At 40.4% G+C, this 12,473-nt stretch overlaps 2 protein-coding genes across 2 annotated transcripts in view; both read right to left on the bottom strand.

Moving 5' to 3' along the window:
- Positions 1-12,473, bottom strand: part of LOC140070276 (receptor-type tyrosine-protein phosphatase eta-like) — a 104,180-nt gene that overhangs the window by 73,303 nt on the left and 18,404 nt on the right. The gene's annotated exons all lie outside the window — the stretch shown is intronic.
- LOC140068829 (receptor-type tyrosine-protein phosphatase eta-like) lies at positions 1,649-12,035 on the bottom strand. The gene is made up of 5 exons (XM_072114217.1): positions 11,642-12,035; positions 9,945-9,960; positions 6,477-6,707; positions 2,791-3,066; positions 1,649-1,944 (listed from the first exon to the last, which is right to left on the bottom strand). Exons 1-5 carry the CDS (start codon positions 11,702-11,704, stop codon positions 1,649-1,651), a joined length of 882 nt encoding a protein of 293 aa, XP_071970318.1. The 5' UTR covers positions 11,705-12,035.

The following is a 12,473-nucleotide window of genomic DNA, read 5'->3' as shown; positions in this document are numbered from 1 at the left end:
TGTAAGACGTCTTATACTCATCAGGTTTACTCCACGTCAGAGACACAGAAGAAGAGGTGACATTACTGATCTGCAGAGATTTTACTAACATTGGTTCTGAAATAGAAACAATACAAACAATCACTGATGATACAGAGTAGTGCTGCTTGCAGTGTTTTCTATTAAATAAGCCCAAAATTCCCAAACTGAAATGTGTGCCCTATCAGTTATAAACCACTCGCCTCCATATCCAGTTTTTAAGTTCCTAGTCACTTTATGTCATAACTAGTGATGAGCGGACCAAAGTACAGTCTAGAACATTGCGGGATCAGTAAGAAGCTTGGGTTCGGCTCACGCCCCATTCTGTTGGCCCCAATCACAGATATTGGGGGTCATTTAATAAGGGCCCGATTCGCGTTTTCCCGACATGTTACCCGAATATTTCCGATTTGCGCCGATTTTCCCTGAATTGCCACAGGATTTTGGCGCACGCGATCGGTTTGTGGCGCATCGGCACTGGCATGCATGCTACGGAAATCGGGGGGCGTGGCCGAAAGGTAACCCGACGGATTCGGAAAAAACGCCGCATTAAAAAAAAAAAAATTGGTCGCACGGGCCATACTCACATGCACCACGATGAAGACGATGAACTCCGGGGCACCTCGGCGGACTTCGGCGCAGCAGCGCCACCTGGTGGACATCGGGCGTAGGACCTTCATGAATCGCCGGAAGAACCGAACGCTCGTCAGAGAAGCCGCCGCTGGAACGCGAATGGACCGGGTAAGTAAATGTGCCCCATTAACTCTAAGATGACCTTTTACAAACCCATTTATTTTCTTAAGATAAAAAAAATTTTCTTCCTCATCTTGTTATGAACATCCTAAAACACAACTGTCCTGTTGGTCATAACTGAGTTGTCTTTTAGATGCTGATTACCTTGTATATTGATAGAGAAATGTACAACATCCATTTTCACACAGATGAGACAAATGTTGGATTAACTGCCCACTTACACAAACTAATTTAGGTGGAACTGGTCAGATAGGACAGAAATTCGTTAGATATTTACATACTAAAACACCATAATTCTACTCCATCCCAATTTTGTCTCCAGCAATTCCTTCATCATTAGACATTTTGAAAAGATGCAAATACTCTCAGTCATAGCAATACCTACTTGTATAGACAGATGTGGTCACAGCTGAGCTCTGATACCCCCGGACTCCGACTGTGACCACAGTGATGGTGTAATTAGTCCCTGATGTCAGGTTCTGGAGGCTGATACTTGTTGTGGTGCTTGTCACAGTCCAAGTGCCTGAAGAATTCCCATAGATTATATTATATGTCTTATCCACACCGGTCATATCTACTGGCTCCATCCAAGATATTGTCAGGCCGTTTGTTGTAACTGGGTTTATGGAAAGGTTTCTTGGTGGGGCCGGATCTGCACAAACAGAAAAAGAATACAGATGGTAACATAAAAAGTGCATAAGGTAAAGGTGATAGTATGAATGTGTTCACATGTCCATGTTTTTTGGTTTAGTTTTGGAAGTAAAAAATAGATGGGAATCATAAAGAGAGGTAACATTTTTAATACATCTGATGTTTGACTTACAAAAATTATTAAAAACATGACATGTAAAAACAACCTTGCAAAGATAAATGATGATTATAAGGATTCATTATTGGTCAGATCCTGATGATACTTACATGTGGCCTGTGTCACTGGAGCAGATATCTGGCTGCAGCTCCCACTGTTTGTCTGTACAGTGACTGTATATTCTCTGCCTGGTAGTAATCCTGTGATAGTCACTTGTGTAGCAGTGGTTTGTGTTGTGTTAGTGACGGCTCCTGTTAGACTGACTGTATAATTAGTGACATTTCCTGATGGTTTTGTCCAGGTGACTCCAAGAGAATCCACTGATTTATTATTATACAGTGAGATGGAGGAAACTTGTCCAGGAACTAAGGATGATATACACAATAGTTCTGTTATAATATCACAGTTCACTGACACAGTGATTTACATCAGTAACAAGAAATCGGTAATTATTTGACTACTCCATAAACACCTTTATTGTCCACTTTATTTTGGGGGACAGATACAAAGCGATGTATAATATTGCGGTGTTAACACTTCGCATGTAATCAAATTAGCCGAGTCCTAATGCAGGAATTGCCCTTCCATCTGACAATGAACTAAGTCACCATGAACTTTAGGAATGAAAGGTTACAGCACAAAAGCAAGAAACTGAAGGACCTCAAGCAACGTACCAGATACTAGAGGAAGATAATTGGGACAGATAACTAAGCACAGGAACGCTACAGTAGCAGCTCAGTGAATGGGAATTACCACTTTGTAAATTCCTCCATTCCACATTGTGTAAAGATGGACAAAATACAGATTTTGCAGGTTTTTAGCGAGCAGATCAAGCTAAAGTCGTAAATATAAGGTAGCAACAACCAGTGACGTAAACACTCCAATAGAAAAATAGTCAGACCTCTGAGCTTTATAAATAAGGGACTGAGAAATGGGAGATCACTGAGGAGTCACCAAAATCCTTTACAACCCAACATTTAAACTCTGACAAGTATTTGACATTAGGAATATCACTTCTTGAAGACCTCACTGTTGGTTTACTTTGTTATGTATCACACTAAATGAAACAAGTGAAGTCACAATATCCAACCTTCTCGATGAACTTCCCTGGCTGCCTGTTTCTCATTGGAGAGATGTAATCCCACTTCATTTCATGAAGCAGCTTCATTTATTTCATAAACTGCATTTCATTGATATCAGTCTGTACTCACCTGTGCAGGTCGTATATGACACCGGGTCTGATTCAGTGATGTTATCGGCAGCTCTTGTATATACCAGGAATGTATATGTCTCTCCTGGGGTCAGAGTCATTATTGTAGCTGATTCACTTGTCACTGTTGTATTATATAACATTGTGGCTGATGAGGTGACATTGGTCTGGACTCTGTAGCTGTAAGACGTCTTATACTCATCAGGTTTACTCCACGTCAGAGACACAGAATATGAGGTGACATTACTGATCTGCAGAGCTTTCACTGACATTGGTTCTGAAATTAAAGAAAAATCCATTTAGTGTTTGTATAGAATGAGAGTGCAAAACATACTCATTTACTTACCTGGTCCTGTTGCGATCCCGTGGCATGTTGTCCGACATGGATTCAGGTTCTGTCGGGATCCACTAAGGTCGTGCACCCGATATCCAGTAGGTGTCGCTGCTGCGCCGAGGTCCACCGGAGTTCACCTGCTTCTTCTGGTGCATGTAAGTGTTTGATCTTGCGACACATTTCGTTTTTTAAATTCTGCAGTTTTTCTGAATCCGTCGGGTTGTCCAACGGCCACGGCCCCCGATCTCTGTCTCGTGAAAGCTGGCGCGATTGCGCCAAAATCCAATCGCCTGCGCCACAATCCTGGCGGAATTCGGCGCAGGACAGAAAAATTCGGGAAGCCCGACTAAAGTATGGCCGCGGAGACCTTAGTAAATGAGCCCCATAGTGTAATACACAGGCCATGCACAAATCCTAACATTTTTGATAGAAATAATAAATCATATACACGGTCATATTTTCTAGAATAATGAATTATTTTCTATAAAGCTTCCTCATGGATACATACAATAGGTGTATTTATACACCATTCATATATATCGCCCAGAATTCAAGATATTCGTATGTGTTACCCTTATACAGAACATTTGGCCTGTTTGTTTTTGTTGTTGTTTATGTTACACGTGTATCATACACTATTTATAAAGTGACATAAAGATGTATCTGTGTAACATCTCTAGTGTGTTGCACCAAATCAGAATTTTTGCACATGCATGCTACAATTTTTTGCTTAGTCTTTTAAATAGGGTTTTCCAGGGAATTACTTTTTACAAGCTTTCTTAAGGATGAGTCATTTATGGGAGATTGCTGGGGATGTGATATCCACTACCTCCCAGCGATCAGATCCAGATGGATCTAGATGGAGACCGTCTATCCAAGTCCAGTTGGTTTGATGTGCAACTTATCACACACCCACCAATCATTAAAAGTATTTCCTGTGGATGTAATATTTACAGTTTTTCATAAACATTGTGATTATAATAAACAGTTTAAAAGAAAAATATATTACTTTTATAAGATACTTTGCTATGTTTTCTGTGGTTTTTACAATGATGAGCCCTATGGGGAAATTCCTTTCCAGCATATACCGTATAGAGTTGAGCAGGACTGGTGAGATTCTCAGAGCTCAAGTTATGTTATTTTCTTGTCATCTGATAAACTAAAGATCACTGAAAGTGTGCAATAGGGGAAAAGAAGAATTGTAAAAAGGCAACGTAGGAAGTGTTCCTGCCTGCTTTGGGGTAACCCAGGGTATGACTGGCCCACAGGGAGCACCAGCACTACCCATGCTGTACACACACATTACAGTTTATGTAATTATATTACGAACTAGGATGATTATTTGATTAACTCCAATGTTTATGATTATAAATGTGTAAAAAGGGGACTGGATTCTGCAAGGACAGACAAGACAGTGAGCCCTAAACTGATCCCCCAAACTGTCACCTACCTGAGTCCACCCTAAATAATGGCTAGTGTCTGGTCGATGTTCCATTCCTATGCCAAAGTGATGACACGAAACAAGACTTAACAAACACATAACACAAAAGCAAAAGTCAGAGATAGCAAATACAGCACAAAATCAGAATACAAAGGGATAGTCAAAATATGCAAGCCAAGATCAGAAAACTAGAAATACAAAACAATAGCAAAAGAAGACAATATGGAGCTAGCCAGGAAATATAACCAGCTCCAGATGAATGGAGCATAGCTAATTGCTGGACCAGAGCAGAGCTGCAGAGGAACTGAGAGCGGCAAAATCAGTCTCAAACACAGCCAACAACATAAAGCACAGTTCACAGAAGCAATGGCAAAAAGAGAAAACCAAAGCATCCTAAGCTGCATGGATGTCACAATATGAGTGGAAATGATTGAGACCAACAGCAGTATCTTGTCTCCTTGGCCCAATATTATTGGTGCATCCCTGGACCCTTACATTTATCCACCTCTGCTAGGTCATTCTTACAAGGAAACAGCCACTCACCAGTTTGCTGGCAAGTCCCCATAGCAGAGGCAAGAGCCTTGCAGCAAGCTAGTGACACAACACCCATAACAGAAATAATAAGAAAGACTATACAAAAAGCTTCCAAAAGAGAATCTATGAGTCAGGTACACTAACGCAGCGTGCACTAACCAAGCTTTGCACATGGACCTGCTGGAGGTAGATATTACCAAAGGGAACAGTAGCACAAGAATAGAAGCACCAGATGACAGCACAGAGAGGGGACATATTCAACATCCCAAAGGCTTCTTATTATTTGGAGGTTTCAGAGATTATCTGTAGGATTGCTCTGGATTTTGCTCAAACTGCCCATAAAATGTAATCAGGAGGATAGGCATAAATTGAGGTTAAGCAAAGAGTAAGGTCAACCTGGGCCCAGAGATGCCAGGGCCCCATCTGGTGTTCTGTTTGCCATATACTATTTTAGTAAGGGGTCTGGTATATATATTGCAACAGGGGGATCACAACAAAGTCACATGGAGTTATCAGAGTCTAAAGGAGGAGACTTTATATCATAATAAGTGAGGACACAGTTAGGGGAATGTATCATTGCTTGTGTATTAGACAACCATAAATTTGTTCCTTTGATTGAGATGATTGGTGGGATCACTGGGCTCATATCATTACAGGCGGTCCCCTACTTAAGGACACCTGACTTATAGACAACCCCTACTTAAAAACGGACCCCTCTGCCCCCTGTGACCTCTGGTGACCCCTCTGGATGTTACTATAGTCCCAGACTGCAATGATCAGCTGTAAGGTGTCTGTAATGAAGCTTTATTGATAATCCTTGGTCCAAATACAACAAAAAATATTGAAACTCCAATTGTCACTGGGGCAAAAAAAACTTTTTGCCTGTAGAAACAATTATGAAATATACAGATTCGACTTATATACAAATTCAACTTAAGAAAAAACCTATGAAACCTATCTTGTACATAACCCGGGGACTGCCTGTATATACATTAAGCATAGCACCATGAATAACCATGGCTAAAGACTGGTAAAGGGAAAGCACCAGATACAGGAAGGTTTCTTGCTGTTTTTATAACACCCTCATATTCCACAGCAATGTACAGTATAAAGGAAAGAAAACCACTCATAGTATAAACAATCTTGGTGATGTTATTTGTATTGGACATTTTTGCAGATTATTTTGAGATATTTTGAGACTATAAAACTATACAATCCAGATTATTCTTTCAAAAAATATATTTTCCTGAGAACTTTTTTCTCCCTCCTTTTCTAATTCTTTCTCCCAAGGACAGGGGTGGGTGGTAGGAGTCTTCAATATCACCGCTTTTTTGCAAGGTCGTGTGTGCTCATATAGGAAACAAAAAGACTAACTTACTGGTGGGGACATTGCGGCAGCAGCTGGTTGTGTCGTCCCCATAGTACATCACATACTGTGTACCAGACATGAAACTCATGAGTGATGTGTTATTATTGCTGCCATCAGACGCTCGGATAACTTTCCCATCTCCATCAGTTATATTGTGCAGGAAGAATCCGTCATAGAGTCCTGTGATATTTATCTGGGAGGTGGAGACCTGGACGCTGAGTGTCTGACATTCAGGTAGATCTGTAATTGATAAGACATAAAACACAATTCAACATCTGTGGAGAGAAGATTTGCCTAATTGCATCTTGTTAACATCACATTAACATTGCAACAGCATAGTAGTTGTAAAATGTGTTGTTAACACAATGCTGGCTTTTTCTCTTTTTTATGCTTTTTTCTTTTTCCTCATAAAGGAGATGCAAAAGTTCCTGCTCACCTTCCGACTTTACTGATTCCCAGCGCGAAATACATCCAGAAAGCCCCACGGACCACAGGCACATATTCCAGGAAGAAGAAAATGATGTCCGCGCTTCAGGGATATGCAGGTTAAATTCAATTCTTTTATTTTGAAATCTTGTAAAATCCACAATAGGCAAACTTACAAACGTGTGATGGCCCAGGTATGGTGACCAACGCGTTTCGCCCTCTCTCAGGGCTTAGTCATGGTCTCTGTAGCTCAAAAGACATAATGTCAATTTAAAGATCCCGCTCCGGTAATGGCGTGTGACGTCACGGTCACGTGACAGAGATCACATGATCGGACTGCGACACGCCCACCATAGTGCAGCGAGGTATCGTGATACAATAAGAACTTGAAATATTAAAAACAACCACACTAAAAGGTAAGGCGAGTGATGGAAAGACACTGATTATATGACACAGGATATTTGGATAAGGAAATTAGTGTTTACAATGAGTATATTAGAAAACCTAAAGGAGCGGATATCGGACATGGTGGTCCTATTAGCAGTACAATGAAATGAACATGGATACGACAAACTAGTAATTATAGTACAATCCGCTAGGTTGCTGCATAGTTTGCAATGCCTAGAGAGGAAAAATAATCAGGAAGCATTAAATTCCATGGCAATGGTTAAATATAATAGTGGTAACGGCTATGCGGTAATATTTGTTAAACCCTACATAGCCTATAAAATATCCAGTAAGGCAATAAAAAGAGAACACACATTACATTCTTAGTTAAAGGCTATGAAGGGTTTAACTAAGAATGTAATGTGTGTTCTCTTTTTATTGCCTTACTGGATATTTTATAGGCTATGTAGGGTTTAACAAATATTACCGCATAGCCGTTACCACTATTATATTTAACCATTGCCATGGAATTTAATGCTTCCTGATTATTTTTCCTCTCTAGGCATTGCAAACTATGCAGCAACCTAGCGGATTGTACTATAATTACTAGTTTGTCGTATCCATGTTCATTTCATTGTACTGCTAATAGGACCACCATGTCCGATATCCGCTCCTTTAGGTTTTCTAATATACTCATTGTAAACACTAATTTCCTTATCCAAATATCCTGTGTCATATAATCAGTGTCTTTCCATCACTCGCCTTACCTTTTAGTGTGGTTGTTTTTAATATTTCAAGTTCTTATTCACGATACCTCGCTGCACTATGGTGGGCGTGTCGCAGTCCGATCATGTGATCTCTGTCACGTGACCGTGACGTCACACGCCATTACCGGAGCAGGATCTTTAAATTGACATTATGTCTTTTGAGCTACAGAGACCATGACTAAGCCCTGAGAGAGGGCGAAACGCGTTGGTCACCATACCTGGGCCATCACACGTTTGTAAGTTTGCCTATTGTGGATTTTACAAGATTTCAAAATAAAAGAATTGAATTTAACCTGCATATCCCTGAAGCGCGGACATCATTTTCTTCTTCCTGGAATATATATATATATTGTTATTTAGACAGTAACCCTGTACATAGCTAGCCCTGCTCTCTGGAGACAGTTGTATCCAGTCTGGGCAATGTTCTGTGAGATAACCATGCAGAATTTTAGACTAACACATCGGGAAGAATGTATTATTTCCAGCGTTTCTTATAGTGGTCTTAATCGATTTTCCTGTTGATGTTAGTTACGGTATGCCAAAATAAATACGAGGTGAATACTAGGGACTGGCCAAGTTTTCTGTTGCCGACTATGTTAAGGGTGCGTTCACACTTGGCGTTAACAAATTCATTTTCAAACGCAAAACAACAGCTGTGAAGAAGAGAATTGCCTAATTACATTTCTCTCAACATTGCAACAAGCATGTGTTAACATTCAGTTGACACCTAACACGTGTGTTAACACTGAGTTAACCCATGCGTTTAGTAAACACAATGCTGACAGCAGAGAATATGACGTCGGCACGCGGCTGACGTCATATTCTGTGAGCCGCCAGCGCTCAATGAGCTGTCACCGCCGGCCGGAGTGTAGCAGCGGAGCTTCGGTGGATCGCGGGAAAGGTGAGAAGCTGTTGTAATACAACGTGGCCGCCTGGCCGTTACCTTGGACCTCTCAACGCTGCTCCCGCGGCCTCCCGGCTCGCTCTCCGGTCCCGCGGCCGCCCGGTAGGCTTCCTGGTCCTGTGGCTGCCCGGTAGGCTTCCTGGTCCCTCGGCCTCCGGCTCTCCACACTGCTCCCAAGGCCACTCACCAAGTTGCTGTCTGGCCAGCACACTTCCTAGGCTTGCAGTATGCCTCCTAACCGACCCACCCCACAGCAAGATATGTAAGTCCCTATATATGTATGTATAGTTAATGAATGTATGCTATTTGTGTGTATTTGCTTACAGTATGTGCTGTATGTATGGAAAAGGGGTAGTCTTATACGGCAAATATATCTTAAACTCTATATTTTAACAGGAAAGTAGGGGGGTCGTCTCATACACCAGGTCGTCTTATACGCCGGAATATATGGTAGTTCCATTCCTGCCCATTCCACATCCACCCCAAACACAAATTTTAGTGTAAGCATTAGAAAAAAAGTTGCACATTTTGATGCAACCAAATGTGCCTCAAATATTGTGGATGAGTGGACCTGGTAAGGTTCAGATTGACCTGAAGTTTCTTTTTGGGTCCCGATATTGAACCATAACGCTCAAGCCCAATGGCAACACACTCAAACGGTGCTGGCACTGATCGCAGGTGTTTCCCTTTCAATGCCGCCAGCAAAACTTACAGTCAACGCCAATTTTGGGGAAATGTATGGACCCGGAAATTGGGGGAAATTTAACAATGTGTCTCAGGTTCCGCCGGTCTCTAGCTGGAAAACACTAGTCTTTTGCTGCGCCGATACAATGATGATATCCTACCAAAGATGAATATGCATATAATATTCTATTACATAAGATAATAAAATTTCATTACCGTATTTCTGAGGTGCTCTTCTTTTTTTTTTTTTACTACTTAAATGCTCTTATACTTTGACTTTAGGTAAAACGAAATAAATTAACAACTTACCTGAGCAGCTTGTGACCTGAAACCACAAAAAAAAAAAAACATGTTAGAAATAAGACAAAAATAGGTGTTTTCACATTTTTTCTTGTCAGAAATATACTTAGGGTGCAGATTTAAAAGGTGCAGTGTGAATTTATCTGGATTTTATCCTTTGTAATGTCAAAATTTAAATCTGCTTAATTACAAAAAAAACAATTTAAATTCAGCTGCTGAATTTTGAGCATTGTATGCTTCAGAAAACGTGGAATGTTTTAGTCCCATCTGTGTAACCTGTCAGTGAAAGTCACCCCTATAATATTCTCCCACCACAGTCTGTCATTAGGGCTGTATGAACACATCGGAGGTTCTAGTGTGCAAAGGTTGCAAAATTTGGGTTCTCATTACCTTAAAAAAAAAACATATATATATATAAAGAATATGATTAGTAGTAATATGTTGTACCTGTCTTTACAGGCTAAGAGTAGTCGTGCCCTGCCCATATACACAGAAAGAGATTTGTAATACTGTGCTGTGTCCATATACTGTGTCTACAGGATAAGTATAGAACTAGAGTTCATCCCAGCCCTAACTCATCTCTTTAACTCCTTCACGCTCTGCAGGTGCGGAGACTGTATGAAGAGGGCTCCTTGCACTGATATAACAGGATAAGAGTAGTAGCACTGTATTGTGGCCATTTAAACAGGATAGAAGTAATAGTACTATGCTGTATCCTCATATATGTAGCAAAGGAGTCCTTGTACTCTGTATTGCCCATATAAACAATATAGGTGCAGTAGTACTGTGCTGATATATATATATGGGACAGCAGTAGTAGTACTGTGTTTGCCCTTACATACAGGATTGGATAAATATTACTGTGTTGTGCCTATACATACAGAATAGGAGTAGTAGTACTGTGCTTTGCTCTTACATACAGGATAGGGGAAGTATTACTGTGCTGTGCCTATACATACAGGATAGTAGTAGTAGTACTGTGCTCATATATACAGGAAAAAAGGAGTAGTTCTGTGCACTGCCTATATAACTGATTAAGATTAGTAGTACTCTGTCCATATATGCAGGATAAAATTAGTAGTACAGTGCTATGTTCACGTATACAGGATAGGAGTAGTAGTACTGTGCCTTGCCCATATAAACAGTATAAGAGTAGTAGTACCAAGCTGTGTACATAGATACAGGATAGAAGTAAAAGAACTGCTCTTTGCCCTTATATACAGCATAGAAGTAAAAGAACTGTTCTTTGCCCTTATATACAGGACATAAGTAGTAGAACTGCACATTGCCTATATATACAGGACAGGATTAGAGGTACAGTACTGTGCTGTGCCCATATATGGGATAAGTGAGTTATAGGTGCCCATATATATGGGATAAGAGGAGTAGTACAGGTAGCAGTGCCCATATATACAGGGTAAGAGGAGTAGTAGGAGTAGGGGTGGCAACATATATGAGTAAGATGTGTAATGCTGTGCTGTTTCCATATACTGCATCTACATTATAAAGATAGAACAGTGTCCATGGAGACAGGATAGGAGTAACAGTACTGTGCTGTGCCTATATATACAGGATAAGAGGGTAGCAATAAAACATTGCTGCATCAACTTAACACCTACTCAGCTAAATCTCTACCTCAATGAACAATTACTCCTCCGTACTTCCATCCATTCAGTAAAGAGACTTACCAGCCTCCAGGTACTTACCGTTCTAAAATACAAGGGAAGAAATAGCAGGAGACAATTCCACAGCATCATCCAGTGATACATTCTCAATGGAACAACATGAATCTCTCATTGATCTCCTCTTTACCAATAATTTCCAGCATCCACCATCATTGATCATGTAAATGAACCTGTACGGGAAGCTTTTACGACAAACTAGAAACTTTTACGAGGAATTTTTTTTTGTCACACTTCCTCATCCCATAGTATGAGGTATTTCTAAGTATCATTTTTCAGACGGCCTTTACTCTTCCTGCAGGTGTTTAATGAAATGTTTCACCACTAGAGCCAGAAACATTGTAGACACTTTTGTCACAGAATCAGAGCTATGCAACTAAATTTTATCAGTCTAATCCCTATGTACTCTATTTTCTCTAAAAAGGAGGAAAACTTATACAATGTGTGATGAAAATATTAAAATAAATACAAATTGGTCAACTATGATGCAATTAGCCACCCTTAAGCTGTTAGCACAGTTCATAAAAGGATGGTGGGATACAGCTTAATACCCTGTGACCTCAAGCCTAATTCTGCAGATTTCAAAGGGACCACATGGACATCTCTCCCCCACCTACTTTTTATCATTTTTTTTTAAAAGCACTGAACCTTTTGTATTAAAGCTTTTAAAATTTAATGTTGGTCCCTGTATGCTCTACGAATCCATAGCCTTGTAAAATGTGGTAAGTTATGTGACTGCTAGAGTACTGAGCGTGCATGTCTAGTGGGGTAACAAGGTGACTGCTTGAGAGGCAAGAACAGATATAGAGTGGGATACTTACTGATTCATAAGTGCAGTGTGGGCACTCTTTGGGGT

This window comes from Engystomops pustulosus, chromosome 7 (genome assembly GCF_040894005.1).
Source record: "Engystomops pustulosus chromosome 7, aEngPut4.maternal, whole genome shotgun sequence".
In the NCBI taxonomy this organism is placed as follows: domain Eukaryota; kingdom Metazoa; phylum Chordata; class Amphibia; order Anura; family Leptodactylidae; genus Engystomops; species Engystomops pustulosus.
The sequence above is the reverse complement of the archived record's forward strand: the minus strand, read 5'-3'. Positions and strand labels throughout refer to the sequence as shown.

Excerpts from the sequence above, each read along its gene's own strand:
- LOC140068829 (XM_072114217.1), bottom strand. The coding sequence starts at position 11,704 with ATGTATCACTGGATGATGCTGTGGAATTGTCTCCTGCTATTTCTTCCC. Across the intron at positions 3,067-6,476 it reads CTGCCGCAATGTCCCCACCA|AACCAATGTCAGTGAAAGCT; the intron begins GTAAGTTAGTCT and ends CTTTAATTTCAG. Across the intron at positions 1,945-2,790 it reads GTCATATACGACCTGCACAG|TTCCTGGACAAGTTTCCTCC; the intron begins GTGAGTACAGAC and ends TATCATCCTTAG.